Source organism: Mastacembelus armatus, chromosome 14 (genome assembly GCF_900324485.2).
Source record: "Mastacembelus armatus chromosome 14, fMasArm1.2, whole genome shotgun sequence".
Lineage (NCBI taxonomy): Eukaryota > Metazoa > Chordata > Actinopteri > Synbranchiformes > Mastacembelidae > Mastacembelus > Mastacembelus armatus.
The window spans coordinates 14,757,967-14,775,206 of record NC_046646.1 but is presented as its reverse complement, the minus strand read 5'-3'; the positions used below and the strand labels follow the sequence as shown (position 1 = coordinate 14,775,206).

The following is a 17,240-nucleotide window of genomic DNA, read 5'->3' as shown; positions in this document are numbered from 1 at the left end:
TGGACTCAGCCATGCGTGGGCTGATTCTACATTATAGTCAATACTGGATGAATGCTGGGTCCTGTGTGTGAAAAAAAAATCCTCAGGCCAAAGTGCTACAGCCTGCACACAAAAGACTTCTCACATGTAACACTAATATGTCAGACTACTGTCAGACAATGCTGACACACACATATGTTAGACAAAATCCTCATATCAAATATGAAGTTTTAATATGTGCATGTTTGTGTGAAGAAAAACTGAAGTATTCAAACACTGCTCACTGACTAGGATAGAGTGTGAAGTACAAAAACTATGCAAGACATATAAAACAATAATAAAATGATAATAAATCTGAAGGACTGTGCCTGAGTTTATGGTGATTCTTCATTTATACTCTGCCATTACAGAAAGAAAGTCTCATTATTTTTAAGAATTGGAAAAATACTGAAGAGATTTGATTTCATGCTGCGCTGGGCTACGAAACAGATTTCAGCCAATCAGTTAGAGTTGGCAGGGGAAATGAATGAGTAAAGGACACTTAAAGAACAAAATACATAAGACATTAAAAACACATGTATGAAGAAACGAAATGACAAATTATGGAAATTTGACCAGATGACTCATATCATAAAAAATCACATTACTCTAAGTATTTATTGCAAGATATTCATCATGAAAAAATGATGATGAACTTTACATGGTATTTGAGTAAAAATTTAAAGTACTACTACTAAAATTACTATTAAAATTACTATTACTACTATTACTATTAACTACTATTAAAAATGGGTCATAACAGCACCAATGTTGACAGCTGCTCTTTTGTGTTCAGTATATATGTGACAATCACTATTTCCCATTATTGGTGTGACAGCAACTTTAACAGAACAGAGCCCAAAACATCAGTGTTTTTCCATCAGGAAACAGAGAATTCAACAGTTTTAAATGTTAAGGCTAAATTATTTTAAGAAAACAAAGAATAACCATTTTTATATCTTAAGTGCTGTATATTATATAATTATATTAATAAAAAAGTTATGTTTGTTTTTACTTTAGTGAAAAATATGAAAACAAAGCCATGTTATAGCAATAGAAAGAAAAAAGAGAACATGCATTAAAAAGATCTTGCAGAATGAACAGTTCACATATTAAATCAGGTTTAAACTTTATCATGTAAGGTGCAACTGGATTACATTTATGAGTAGTCTTGTATGGCACTTCCATTATCATATTCAGTATCAAATATTCATGGGCTCCCCACTCATTTCCCAGAGAAACCAGGCATGATGTATTTCTTCCACTCATAAAATGCCCCCACCCTGTTCACTTTGCACTGAGTTCAAATTGACCTCTTATTCAGGAAACAGCCTATTGATTGTTTATATCATTATTTATATAACTGCAGGATTAAATAATACATAGAAGAGGGATGCTGTATGGCTGCTCTAAAGGCAAGACATTATCAGAGGGCAACCACAGAGGGGCTCTCCACTTAGTGACTCGAGTCTCACATAAATAGACTCATGAATTGACTAACAGCTCGTCCCTAATTGACTCGAGTTGACTCACACTCACGAATAATGACTCAAGAACATTAAGAGTCTTTCAATGGTAGGTAAGGTAGTGAACGTTTGTGTAGGATGAAAGTTTTATCTTTTACGACCATTTTAATCCTGTGATGTGATGAGAAAACATCATGCAGAATTCATTTCACATGTTTATCCTCTTGCATAAATGGACTTAAAATTTTACAAGGAACTTAAAAACTCATGCAGACAGTTTGCCTATAAGTTGCCTACTGTAAGCTGAGTTTGAGTTACAGCTTTTATTAGTCAGCATCAGATAAACTTCAAAAGGAGAAATGCACTTGGAACTGATATTAAGTGGGAAACATTAGAAGTTTGAGCCTTCCCTCAGACTATTACCCTGGAGACTTCAAACTTAAATCAGACTTGCATTTTGAAACTCATGAGCATCTCTGGTAACAGCAATAAAGTGTTATCATTTTTGAGTTTGTGAACTGTTGCTGCCCTGCCCATGCTCTTTATCTGTTCCACCTGCTTCTGTCTGTTGCAGAAGCTAATTTTGCCGTGTATGTTAGACTGAGTGCATTTTGAATTTAAACACATAACTCAAATGATTTGTTTTTTCATCAGTAGCTTAACTTTAGTAAAAAGTAATAGCCCTAGCTCTCAGACAGAGGAACACCACAGTCTGCACACTAAAGGGCAACACAAGCTGACAGCATATCTGCAGTTTTTTTTAGACACCCATCAGTCATCTGTCTCATAGAACAGATATGCTTGGTATTACTATCAACTCTGACAGGCTTACATGTGTCACATGCCAATACACAACTGCCTCTATCTGAATTCTCTTGGTCATGTTTTCCAAATATTTTAAACTTGTGTTCTGAAATACACATACCGTATCTACACTCATCAATAACGTTCTGCACTAAAAAGACAGAAAAACAGACAAAAAAGACAGAAAAAGACAGGAGGCAGAGCTGGAGGTAGCAGAGCTGAAGATGTTGAGGTTCTCTCTGGGAGTGACGAGGATGGATAGGATCAGGAATGAGGACATCAGAGGGACAGCTCATGTTAGATGTTTTGGAGAAAAAGCCAGATTGAGATGGTTTGGACATGTTCAGAGGAGGGACAGTGAATACATTGGTAAAAGGATGCTGAGGTTAGAGCTGCCAGGAAGTAGGCCTAGAGGAAGACCAAAGAGGAGGTTCTTGGAGGTAGTGAAGGAGGACATGAGGATAGTTGGTGTGGGTGAGGAGGATACAGAGCATAGGGTTAAATGGAGGCAGATGATTCGCTGTGGTGACCCCTGAAGGGAGCAGCCCAAAGGAAAAGAAGAAGAATAACATTCTGCACTTTCAGGGCCAAGTCACAGTTAATTGTTTTCTCTTACATATTCTGTGTGTTTTGGGCTTTTATGTTGAAAACAAAAATCCTCAATGCTCAGCAGACGACCAGACATTGAAGAGATTTTTTTTTTTTTGCCTGTGCCTCCTTTTCTTGTATTCAGCTGTCAGTACTTATTGCTGTTCATTGTTTAAATTTGATGGGCTTAGCAGAAATTGTCTAGTGTTTCAAAGAATCATTGCAGTCTTTTTGAATCAAACAGCAGGAAACTAGAATCTTGAAATATCACACACTACAAATTCATCTGTATTCCTGTCACAAACCTATGAATCAGATATGATGCCAGGCTGAGGCTACAAGCAAAATAAAGGTCAGGTTGTGTGTCCTCAGCCCACATGTAGGGCAGCACAGTCTTATAGCTAGGAACCTCTGTGGTGTTTTTGGAGAACACTTGATCAGATACAAGTAGGTTTTGTTGAGAGAAGAGGAGGCTTTTAACCTAGTCAACCGTGTACGACTTGAGATTAGAGAAAAAGAGGCAGGGAATGAGCTGTTCTGAAGAGAGGCCATCCTGATACGGTCCTCACCCTGCAACCCCTAACAGCCAATCTGCTCAAACATTCATCGCAGTCCCCACAGCAGCAGGGAGAAAGAATGAAAACCCCTGACTAGCTTCTGGAAAATGTATGAAAGTGAGCTGTGGAGATGTGGTCCAAGCAGTAGCCCATATCCATTCTATCTTACAATGGAAATGTGATACAAGGGGAGTGGGGGTGAATAAGCACAAACCCATTGACTCTGTGAGTGTGTATGGGGTTAGAGAAAGGCAGATATTCAGTGGGTGACAGAAAAAAATGAAAAGGGAAAAGAAAAAACAGACAGAAACTGTGAAAGAAATACAGCACAAGTGAGGAAGAGAAACACAGAGAGGAGACATGGTCCTCTTCCTCGGGTGGGCATTTGAGCCGGAGAAACAGAGTGAGTTAGAGAGAGAGGTCCAGTGACACCCACAGCACATCTATCAGCAGTTGTGCTACATGATTGATTGCTTGGTGGCCCCAAGACTTGTTGTGGTTAAAAAACAGCCATTAGTTTAGAAGAGCCATGAGGGTAAAGGGCAGAAGTGGGATATGCTATAGACCTTACTAATGAATAACCTGCTGAAAGGTTTATTGCAGGTTTAAATAATATTTGTGATTGTCCACAAAGTCTATTTATATAAACAATTTTTGATATTTATGTATGACACGTTATATATGGGTTTTACCATCTTATTATAAAGATTGTTATTTAAATTGTGATATCTATTCAATCTGTCAGTGTTGGAGATGGGACTCAAGTGTAATTACACTACTTCCATCAAAACAACTTTTATGGCATTACTCACCCCGATCAGTGTCGTACAGGAAAACAAACTTGTTCCAGTCATAGTGGTCGAGGAGGGACAGGAGTGCACCTCGAATGGACGGTCGGAGCTGCAGGGTGAACTGGCTTTCACCCTCAGTGGGAAAGCTGGGCGTGATGAGGGAGATGTGCAGGGCGCTGCAGAACGACGTCAATGTGTGAACCGAGCGTTTGTCATACAGGCCGAAGATGGCAAAGACACCACGGGAGTATTGGGAGCAAACTGAGGAAGAAAGCAACAACAGTAAAATTAAGACAGAGATTGTGAAGATGGTGACAGAAAAAAATAACAAAATTACATAACTTTTTAGAAAGCCTTTTAAAATCATGTCAAGAGATTTATATAGTATAAAAGTAGGCCAGGGAGGTCTCCTCAGATCATCAGTATTGCAAGCACCTTCTATTTCTCTATTGCCATTTATCTAATCAGATCACATCCAGTCAGTGGTTTTGTTCCTGTCTTTCCCAAAATAATTTTACCATGTTTACCATACTGAACATTACAGGGTTGGTTTCTCAAGCACTGTGATGGACTAGTGACCTGTCCAGGGTGTACCCCTGCCTTTCACCCAAAGAGAGCTGGGATAGGATCCAGCAGATCCCTGTGACCCTGGTCAGAAATAAGCAGGTATAGACACAGGTCTTCCCTTATCCTCCTTCCCACATTTCCTGTCATCTCTCTACTGTCCTCTAAATTAAGGCAAAAATGCTCAAAAATAAAACACTAAAAAAAAGCATTCACACACTTACAGTATACATTGTCTGGCAGAGAAGCTCCCTTATTTCCATGATTGATTTCCATTATTGACATGATAATTTCATTGTTTTAAAGCCAAAAAAAAAAAAATCAAGTTTAGACAAAGAGTATTTTATAAAGAACACAAATCTTGGTGCAGGAAACTATACTTGGAACACAGGAAGTGATAGTTTCAGTTTGCTTGGATTAGACTAAAAAAGACCTGGGTAGGTAAGGTGTACGGTGATAGGCATCATATTTAACAAATGCATCTGAACTGGATGATCAACACAAACAAACTGTGCGGTTTTGAATGACAATTGATTGTTAGGAAATGGAGTGCAAAAATCACCACAGCAATGAGCACTAAGAAGCATAACTGGAGACCAAATAACGAAGCATTATCACACTGATTACCACTTTAAATCCTTTCAGGAGAACCGCTGAATGCAGTAAACAGAGATCAAACCCAAACACATTCGTTTTCGCTGCTGCTTTCATCTCAAAAGCTGTTCTCTTCCCCATTTAAACAACAACGGCAGCAGCAACATTTCCTAGCAGCACACTGAATCATTCTGCTTCTACAGGACATATTCCCTATTAACAAGACACAACACATTCAGGCTGTGCTGCTTTATGAAATCAAAGCAGCACAAACTCAACCTCTGTTTATTGTGTTTTATTGGTCAGACTTTGAATTACATGTAAACCTTTCATTTGCATAAAGTCTACACAAGCTGTGCTGTACACACATATACCGCGTATCCTGCTTAAGGAGATTTCCTCATTATAGAAAGGTTTGGCTGTCTACAAGAGTCGTACTATAATTGCCCACTTCTTACACACACACACACACACACACACACACACACAGAAGAAAAACAGTAAAGGAAGATAATGAGCATCCTCTGCCAGGTTCCGGGTATGGCAAGAATCAGAGCGAGCAGAACACTGAAGGAAGAGCTCAAAATGTTCCTGTTGTTAAAAAAAAAATGGGGGGGGGGACAAGAGAGCTGCTTTACTGACAAACTCACTGTTTCCATGCAGAGTGGCGTACTCTACTGTCAAGACAGAGAAAGTCAACATTGTGCCTGATCGGCCTGCAGCCTCCTCCCTCGGTGAGACAAGCAAGACAAAAGTCAGAGAAACAATGAGAGGAAAGTCATGCTTCTTCTGTTGCACACACAATTAAGGAACATGGAGCTACAGTATCAGGGAAAGATGACAAGTCAAGACTGCACTGTAGTGGGGTTTGTTGTAAAATCACAGCTGAAGTTTACCTTTACCGATGTCATGACTCATTTAAAGTCAGTCTCAGTGTTGAATAGGAGGCTGTTGCTACACATATTTTATCTTCATGGATCCAAAGTAATATACTTAACCAGAAAGAGACTCATTATTTATTTTGAGTTTAATTTATGCACTTTGAAGTGGAACTGATACTACAGTGTCTTTACAATGATTACAATAATTAACTATATTGGTGATTTGTCAATGTATTCATGTGCTGAATTGGAAGAAACAAAGGTATTAGGATACACATCAGAAATACTCCTTTAGCCTCTAGGCCCAGATCTGTGCTACTAAGTAACTAAAAACACAAGTGCAGACAGCCTTTCTTCTAGCAACGAAGAACGAGGCTGACAGCATTTAGATTATGGATTTTGACATTTGCAGGTATGTTTTTAAGAAGCTTGATGTGCCTCAGTTGAGTAAGTTGCTATCTAGCCTGAGCACTGACATTAGCAGAGCTGGTTTTTTGGTAGAAAAGCCAAGGTGCAACACAGTGTCTCTGCCGCTGTTAGTCATTTTCCCCCATGTTGCTGTTAACTGGCAACATACAAAAGCAGCAGAATTATACAAACAGAGAGTGTGTGTGTGTGTGTGAGTGTGAGTGTGCTGTCAGAAAAAATAACTAAATAAATAAAGATGAATTTATTTTTTCCCAGAACGGGTCATTTACAGCTGTAAATGCTTTTAATTCGGCTTGAGACTCAAATTACTGCAACATACCATTACAGTGCCAAACAATTCCTATTACTTGCACAAACCACACCTGCAACTGTAAATAACACCACACCTGCTCCCTTGAGGCCACACAGTGATTAATATTTATTGTGCATGTGTGTGTTAACACAGAGGGAGGAAGGCTCTTGGGAGAGGGAGAGTCACGGAACAGTGTGTGTCTACTCAACTGAGAAAGGAGTCCAGAGGTTGGAAAATCCACACAGCCCACTGATGTCCCCTCAAAGGACAGTATGACATCCACAGACACACACAAATGCACGCACTTCCCTGAATCCTCACATGTCAGCCCACACCCTCTCAGTACATGCTGCACTGCTATTGGGCAGAAATACTACAGTAGCTTGGAAAACATAAAATCAATATGCATGTAATGAAACCTGCTGGTCTGAGATCTAACGCTGATAGTTTTGCTCAAACTTTGTCTCCCCCTGCTGTGATTATCACTAATCGCTGCCTGTTTTCATACCACTAGTGTTTAATTTGAGCTTATTTAGGGCTAGAACTGATGACACCACAAAGACATACCACAACTAATACTTACTCCTATGTTTTTGCCCTCTATGTGGCATTAAGTTACTTTAAAATCCTGAAGCAGCTGTCAGACTGACAGTAGAATGTTCCATTAACTTAAGGACAACTTCAAGGTCAAATTTCTACACACTCGAGCTGCCAGTGAGACCAATCTGTCCAGAGAAGCTCTGGCAGAGTGGACAGTACAGTACTGAGCTTGAGCACATGCCAAATGGCAAATGATGTGTGTGTGTGTTGGATTAAAACACGCTGCTTCATCCATGAAGAAGGAATCCATCAAAACCATAAACAGCACTATTGCACTAGTTGTGTGTCTTTCCGTGATGGCAAACATGAGCATCACTTCTGGATTTCTATTCAGTGCTGGAAAACAGAAAGAATTTATTTTATGCATGCACGCGATGAAGTAGTAAGCAACCTCTGAGTGAAGGAAAATGTGCTGCCATTTAGGTGTATAGATGCTAATGCTGAGTGGATTACGTGACCATCTGGCCATGCACATAATTTACAAAAGAAGTTAAGTTAAACAATATTTTATTATATATCTACATATTATTTTGATGCCATTTGTCTTTACTTGATCAGAGAACTTATGATTTATGAGTAAGAAAGTATATAGTAACTTTGTGTATCTGTGTTGGGCGAGCAGCTGTCAGTGGGATGAACAGGCTATCACACCCGGCTCTATGATCTGATGTTTAAAGCTGCACTTTCCAATACATTTTGTATTAACAATAGCTCGAAGGACTATATGTAATAAAAAACAAACAAACTATCAGAGGATTATCACCACCCCTCTAGTATCTATAAGCTCATTCTTTTGGATTTAGTACCCAGGTATTTTTTGTTTTGAATCTCACCACTCTAACCTTACTAACACATTTGGAAGGTTTATAATGTCATGTCAGTTCTGTGTTTACAACAAGACTATGTGTTGATCCATCTCACTGATAAAAGTAACACAATGCCAAGTGAAAGTGACTATTATCAGGCATGAAGGTGAGTCTGTCCATAAAACATGGTTAATTAAAGTGAAAGCCACCGAGTCAGCAAGGTCATATCATGTCATGTTCTTCTTTTTCTTCTGCTTATTATAAGTAAACAAGGGAATATGAGAAAAGACCCTATGGAAAATGGTAATATATATCATTATGTATGTGCAAATGATCGATGGGGAAATTTACTTATTTATTAATATTTTTAGCTGTTTAGTTTGAGGCTAGCTTCTGGGTTTGTCTCAAAAACTGTCACATGAACTTGTCTTCTGTCTGAGATGTGACATTTCCCACATGTATTTTAAGACACACAGCTTTTACAGAAAATCCAGAGCGGGATTGCTCCAGTGTGATGAAGCAGCAGAGGCCAATAGCAGCAATCCATCAGAGTCAAGCTGTATCAGACAGCGTTTGCTCGGTATGACCTAGCAGTGATGTGACAGCAGTAGTACTGACAGTGAGTGGGCGGCCGCTAGTGACAGGCCAGTCTCCTGGACGGGTCCATTTAGTCCCACACCAGCAGTGACCCTGAAACAGCATCCGTTGGCCTCACACTCCACTGCACAAACAGGTCAGAGCGCACACACACTCACTGCAGCTCATTCTGATCAATGGGCCAGACACTATGTATGTGACACACTAACAGAGCAATGCAACAGAAACTCTCCTGTCATTTTACATAACGCTCATCTGAAATCAACTCATATCACTTCCTGCAAAAATAAACCTCATGAGCAAATTTCTCTGAATTGCATCTTCTGTTTGAATCATCTGAAACGTGCAAACTACCAAGCTGAGTTAAGTTATGCTTATAACTACACAGGCAAACTAAGCTACCCCAGTCTGGTCCTATTGACCAGTAGGACTTTGAGCAGCTAAACTGCTTTGTCATCATTGCTCTCTGCAAAGCAGTGAATGGTGGGAGAGGGTCCAGTGCCAGTGACACACTTTCCCCTTGGTCTCCCAGGTGTCAGGCCCCACCCACAGCACAAGGCAGTTTGATGATCACTGCCCCCAGCCTCTACCCCATCAATATATCGATCTCAGCTGCACAGAACAAACTTCCATTATTTACCACTTGCTTTAGTGCAAAAACATTAGATTTTTGCTCCCACAGAGGTGGGAGCAAAAATTCTTTCCCTTGATTCTTGCCCAGCCTTTACGTTATGTTTTTGTTTTTTTGATTTTCAGCTGGTTAACCAACTGTCCTGGAAAGAAGGAGTAAGATATAAAAACTATTCCTATTGTTGACACCTTCCATTTCAAGTTATGGGTAATCCTAATATTACAGCACTTTCTTAAAATGTAATGTTTAGATGAACTATCGTGTATTTCTAGGATTTTTGAGGAAAGAATATTTTCCAATACCAGAGTATCCAGTGTTAGAAGCCTTTCAACCGGGATCTGGTAGCTGGAATTACTGTGACAAGTAATTTATGATGGTACTTTTTTTATCATCAATGGCTCTTTAAGTGTGCATGATAATATGACATCTTTATCAACTCACAAAGAAGCACGAAACATAAGTGGAGGTCTTTAATGAAAAGGATGGAAACGAAACCCCTTTGTGTCTGTAACAGTTTCAACAAAGTAACGATCAATACAGGCCTCTTGTCTGAGCAGTCCAGATGAAAAGAAACGATCACTATTTTGCAGACCGTACACAGGGCTCATGCTGGGCAGGCAGCCATTTTGAACAGGATCACAGCAGACAGCAAATTGCTCAATTCCTTCTTTTAATTCAACACCTCTATTGACCTTACTACTGTCAGACACAATGTAGAGGGCTCAGTGAAGTTTGCCATTCATTTATTTAAGGGTTTAATTATTTGGCTGAATAGGTTTCCATTTTATTAGATGGACAACAAATAGGTTAAAGTAGAGCACCAACATCATTGTAGCTGCAACAGTAAACCTGCCTCATACTAACAATTACTGTATATTAAGTAACTTGCAGAACAGTGTCCAACTTAAACACATTTAAAGTGATGGTTGTTCCACTGTCAACATTCAATGACTGACTGTCCATAAGCTTCTTCGTAATGTAGGATTTCAAAATCCACTTGTCAACAAGTTCATTTCACACATTTGAGCTAAAAATGTCATGAACAAAAGCTTTTTTAAATCTTGATCTTATGTTAATGACTTCAGTGATTCCTTAATCAAGTGGTATATGGAAAACCAGCTTTTTTCAGTGTCAATTAGCATATTAAATTGAACATTGTACAAGGACAATACTGTCAGGACTGTTTGATGAAGAGAAACAAACTATTTACAGGGTTATGTCTTGCATGAACAGAAGAATTCCCATGTCCAAAACAAAAACGTGAAGTAAAGCTCGCAGAAGTGCTAACAGCAGCAATGAAGCATTCGTGCCATGTGCTCATGTGCATTCAGGTGTATGTTGCATGCATTTGTGCGGATGACTTTTCATTTACCAACATAACTACACCACATAACTAAGAATGAGCGAACGAAAGAAAGGGAAGTAGTGAGAGACCCATTGGACATCGCTGCAGCACATTGCCACATAATCCATGAGTACCAGTGACAGTCCACATCTCACTACATACAAACACACATGTACGCATGAACACACATGTGCTGTGCAGCACCCCATTCTGTCTGTTTGACTATTTCCCACCATGCCCTACATGAAAGAGTGGTGGTGTATGGTGGAAAATGAAGCCCTGCTCTGCTCATCATTTATACACATCCCCGACCCCTTCATTTCCCTCCACCCTGTCATAAAATCGCACAGCCCGAGGATGAATACTAAAAAATTAGAGGTAGCCTTGTGTGTATATGTGTATATACAATATGTACAAAAAGAAGGCTGGGAGTCACAACAATAGTATGAGCCTTAAAACACTGCATCATCTGTTGTACATATTGATAAAATACTTAAAATCACACAATCAGAAGCGTAACTGAAGCCACACAATTATATTAAGTGCATGTAGCCAGTGGACTTGTACTTCTTATGATGGGAAACAGAATAAATTAGTAAAATATAGCTACAGTGAGTCACAGCCATACAGTAGCCACTAGCAGTGCTGCTGGCCCGTGACCCCATCTAAATCAGCTATATTTTTATTAAAAGAGAGCAGGACAACAAATTATATTCACAAGTCAAAAAACAACTACAATAACTATTAATGTATCAGAGATCCACAGAGGGATCACAAGAGGCAAACAAAACACTCCCAAAGAAGAATATTTTAAGTGCAAACACCAAGGGATGAGTGAACTAAACTCCTCGTTAATCCTTTACCACTTAGAATCCATAAAACATGAGGTAAATGAGGACTGGGGGGATATTTATTGGGAGATAACAGCCAATCAAACAGGCCAGGCTTCTTCCTGCTAAGACTTTCCTGTCTCTTCTATAGAATAAAACCTGTGACAGAGAGACTGTGGAGTAAAATGCTTTCTTTCTGAAGTTAGAGGTGAAACAGACAGTTGGGCATCAGCACTAAATGGCATTACAGCCCCATAACATTTGCAGCTATAAGCCTTTTTCCGAGAACACCTTTCGATTTGTTATAGCAGAAAAAGCATTGGTGATACTGGTGTCGCAGCAAGCCATGACAATGTGACAGTGAGCCAGCATGCAAATATCAGAACTGCGAAACCAAAGCATCAGAATGGAGTTTAGCCATCAGTCATTTGATTATTTGCACCTATGCTTTTTCTATGACATTTCCTAGTGTCCTCTGTGAAAATTGCCCACTGCATTATATCTCTGTTTCACTGAAGAAATTGCCATGAAAAACTTCCATCCATCCATCCATCCATCTTCTTCCGCTTATCCGGGGCCGGGTCGGAACTTGACTCAAATAAAATGATTGATTTTCAAGGCTAAGAAATATGAAGTGGTGCAACCAACCAGCTTATGCGGGTCTTAGAAGTGCTCTGGATTTTCCATCAGCAAATGAGCTCTACATATTTCATGTTCACTTCAATGTGAAAGAAAATCAATAACAATATCAGTGCCATTGCTATTGTCTGTTCCACAAAAAGATGAGGTCAGTCCCACTGCTGCTTATTTAATTTAGTATATACCACAGTTTAGGTAATAATTGTACTGTTGAGTTTAAGTCTCTTTTATCAACAACCTGCCTAATCGTCTGAATACAAGGTTATCACAACTGAAAGAACAAGGGTCACACCCAAAATAAAACCAAAGCCGAAATAAAGCATAGTGGTTTGAAGATTATAAAATGCTTTGACTCTAACCAAAACTGATGGAGTCGAGATGTTGCGTGTGGGAGAGTATGTGAAATCTGAATTTCTGAAGTCTTTTGTAAATTAACCGTTCAGTCTAAGTGTTTCAGCAGAGGTGTATTTGATAGACAGGTGGCTGCCAAATATGAAATATGAAGGTGTGAAAAACAGATCATTATGTACTGCGCTTTGAGCTGATGTCCTTCAGAAACACTCTCACAGTCTCCACACAGACTCGTTTCTTATCTTTAATTCTTCCTTCTAAACAAAAACTCATATTAATACAAAAGAGCAAAAGCATCACATTTATAACATGAGCACTACTTTCACTTTAGAAGGTCTACACTGATATGCATACAGAGATATTTTCATTGTATATGGACAGTTTGCGTCCTCTCTCTCTTTGCTGTTAACACTAACCTTGTTGACAGATACACCTGTGACTGCTTTACAATAAAAGTGACCCTGTAATGTGAACTAGCAGTAATAAGAAAAGTTGGGTTTGCATTATGAATAGCTGGATTTCATGCATTAATCATTTCCTATGAATCCTTTTGTGTATGTGGAGGCAAACTGAATCCAGCGCGGGGACAGTGGACTCCTCCACTCAGAATTAAAGCTATATAAAAAGGTAAATGCACTGAAGGACTTTTGCTGAAAAGTGCCAAGCATTGATAGGATCAAAAAATTGAAAGAATAATTCTAGTTATAACAGCTGAGGTCTGATTTTAGATAGATTTTGTCACCATTCCTACAGTATCGGCAATAATATTGTGCGCACTAGAATAAATGAGTTGAGATCCTTGAGCAAAGGTCATTTGTTTTTGACACATTAGTCATGTTAACCCCTAGCTATTCTGCACGTGATGATTCTTTGTTTTTTGTATTGAGCAATAGAGTTTTCTACCACTCTCCTCCTGAGGGAGTGACAGTTTGGTTGATTTATATATTTAATTAGTTTTTCTTGCTCTTTCTCTTCTACCTCTTCACCTTAAGATGTCTCTCCTATCGTCTTTTTCTTACAAATATAGATCCAGTGTTGTCATGGTTTTAAACATGATGCTTTATCAGACTAAATAGTTCATACACACAGTGAGACACATAAATTCCCAAATGCATGCCTGCAAATCAGCAAGAAAACCAATAAGCCGCAGTATGGCTCCCCTGACAATCACGACTGCTTCATATCTGTACAGCCTTGATTTACAGCAGCTGCTCGACATTCCTCTGCTCCACAGGTGACTTGGCCAATAGAGTTGTGTGGTTCATCCAACAGAGATATCACCAGTGTCACCTAGCAGCTGATGTAGTCTACAGCACAAACAAAACTCTGTAGATGTTGTGTGTATTACAAATGCACAGAAAAATAAATTCTTTCAAAATGATATACAGGAAATGTATCCATCCACCCACTATTTATCACTTATTCCAGCTATCTAGGGTTGAGGGTAGGTGGGGGTTGGAGCTGAGCCCAGCTGTCGGATGAGAGGCGGTGTAAACCCTAGACAGAGCGCCAGTCTATCACAGTGCTGACACAGAAACAAACACTCACACTCCCCATTCACACGTACAGGTAATTTAGAGTCATCAGTTAACCTAAGCCAAAACAGCAGCCAGATAACAGTTTCAGTGTCAGAACAACAAAACAATAAGAAAACATTTCTAAAAATGACCTTGTACTTGTGCTATCATGTCCAGATGTCCCTGAAGATGTATTTCATTCTCTACAAGATGAAGTTGAAGGACAGCCTAGTAGTAGCTCAAACTGGCTAATCTGAGGTTGGGTATATCTGAAGATTAACCAATAAACATGCATGCAAGAATACACGACTGTGAGTGTCAGCAGAGCTGTGGGAAAACTAGGATGCGTCACCATAACCCTTGAATGCAGCATCAGTTATGTCACACATCAACACCCACAGATGAAGAAATGTTGCAGATATGCTGACAATGGGAACACTGAGCCAAACTAGCTGAGTGAAGTGCAGAGCACCTTTCATAAACAAGGACAGAGCACAGACAGCCAGACACAACAGTCAGCACTGGGTGGTGTTGTGTGTGTGTTTAAGTGTACATATTGCACAGTATGTATAAAAAAGTGTACAAGTGCTTGAATGAATAAATGTACAGCACATGCATGTACAGTTGTGCTCATAAATATATATATATACATACATACATATATTTTTATTATTAGCATTATTTTATTTATGTGGTCGATTTAATTAAAAACAGAACATTGTTCTTTAGGTTTGTGGCTACTGGTGGGTGATATATATAATGTAAACTGATGCCATATTAAAGGTTCTTCTTTCTTTGTTATTATGGCATCCAGGGGCAGAGTATGGAGCTCTGTTGGCTAATGGTTTATGACTCACTGGATGGTCAAAAAGCACAGCCTGGGCTTGGGGGAAGAGCTGCACCACGAGGCCTCCCCCCTGCCCCACTCAGTCAGGTGGCTGCTGGTTTGCTGTCAGCCCTTGCGGCCCAGCTTGGAGCTGCACCGTGGGGCTCTGCCTAGCTCCCCACAGAGGAATATTATCGCTAATAGGATCTGTTGTAGGTCATAGAAGTGCACACATGGGCAGACACACATGTGTGCACACTGGGACATCATGGGTAAGGGCATTCAGAAAGAGGAAGCACGCTGCTTAAAGAAACATTCTGCTTCAGTGATTTTTGAGACAGCGTATCCACCCACACAGACACACAGAGCAATGCAGAGACAAACACACACGCCAACATGCGTGCACGCATATACACACTACAGGCGCTAGGAGATTCCTGGTCTGAGGACAACAGTTCTTTTTCGGCTGATGCTGTCAGATCCACTCATCCTCAGAGATGCATGGAACTCATTGGGAACATGCACGCACACACATATTGGGCCTTACTCAAGCTCTTTCTTAAGAGCAACGGACTAGACAGTGAGAGAATAGGATTTAGGCAAACAAACAGATGAATATTCATCATATGCAGTGTGTGTCTGTATGTGGGATGAGGGGAAGTAAATCAAAGCTATGAGTCAGGAAAAGAAGGGACAAGAGGATGAAAGGTTTCCAGGCAAAAAGGAGGACAGGACATAGAGGAAGAGCAACACACACACCAATACTGCAGTACCCATTACACACAAAAATCAAGACTCACTCATTACCACCCTCCTTCACACCCCTTCTCCCTTCATGATTCAGTCTTCCGCTTCACTGTATGTCACATTCTACATTTCCATTCGTGATTTTTTGAGGGTTAAGAGAAGCTTTTATTTCAGAAGGTGACACAAAAGAAAAGGACTGTGCTGATGGACTAATTCTTACCTTGCTAGATTCAGGTAATGTCCTTCTATGATTAAAGCTTTTTATTTGCCCTTTCATTCAACACAGATGAAGAGAGAAATCTCAAGGACTGCTACAGACGAAATAAAACAAGGGCATTAATAGCCGATGGTCATCAAATTCAAATTTCGTCACACACATAACCATACGTAGTACGATGTGCTTATTACTGACTGTCAGACATAAAAATAAGGAAAACATAGGAAAACTAATGTTTAGGATGTCCATAAATTTACTAAGCACAGCTACACTGTCTGGAGGATGAACCTTTGCTGATTTGGACAGTTAATGACATTTTCTCGTCTCACCTTTAGGATAAAAGTTTTATTTTACGACACTGATATCTCTAAATCTATTGCATATAAGAGAAGGGTTGTTATCATTAAGCCTTGTTTCACGCTGTTTTTGTGAAAAAAGTTTTGAAAAACTCTACTACATGTCACTGACAGACAGGCAACATTAGCAACTAGATGGTGAATGTCACAGCTGAGCATTTCACAAAGAACCAGGTGTATTTTCTCAAGTGAAAACACAGTGTACAATCATTATGTTGTCAGAAAATCAAGTCCAAATGAGTGACAATTATGTGTGGGTAGGAAAATGGAACTGTTAATCTGTAAAACATTATAACTTATATGGTGGTGTGAGATGTTTTCAACTTGTTCCACAGTTGAGAGCATTCAAATAAATTAATGCAACTTTAAAAACAAAGCACACTACAGTAAACACAAAAGGCCTGTAGCTCCAAATGGATCAAAATATTAGAGACAGAAAAAACACTTCTAAATAATCTTCAAGTGACAACTGACACACCAACTCCACTGACACACCAACTCCGCATTATTCCAGATATATTGTCTTACATTATGTTAAATTGCACAGGTGCTTTTGGACAAAATTAAACTATTAAGATGCTTTTGAATTTTGTCCTAGAGATGCAAAACAATGTGACTAATTAAACAATAAAGTGTTTCATCTACATTTTTTGAAATGTTGTCCAGTCCCAACACTACCGTCCCACAGCTGACGTTTTGTCCTGCCGCTACCTTGCACTAACCACTGTAGAGATATTTGTCCTATTTTTAGAAAGCGCTGAAAGCAGCTCAGACAAGCAGAAAATATAAAAAAA

General features: G+C 39.4%; 1 protein-coding gene across 3 annotated transcripts in view; it reads right to left on the bottom strand.

Moving 5' to 3' along the window:
• Positions 1-17,240, bottom strand: part of gria4b (glutamate receptor, ionotropic, AMPA 4b) — an 84,199-nt gene that overhangs the window by 41,454 nt on the left and 25,505 nt on the right. For all 3 annotated transcript variants that reach the window (XM_026327956.1, XM_026327955.1, XM_026327957.1), the window contains exon 3: positions 4,246-4,485. In XM_026327956.1, coding sequence (XP_026183741.1) covers positions 4,246-4,485 — 240 coding nt within the window. The remainder of the gene's footprint in view (positions 1-4,245; positions 4,486-17,240) is intronic.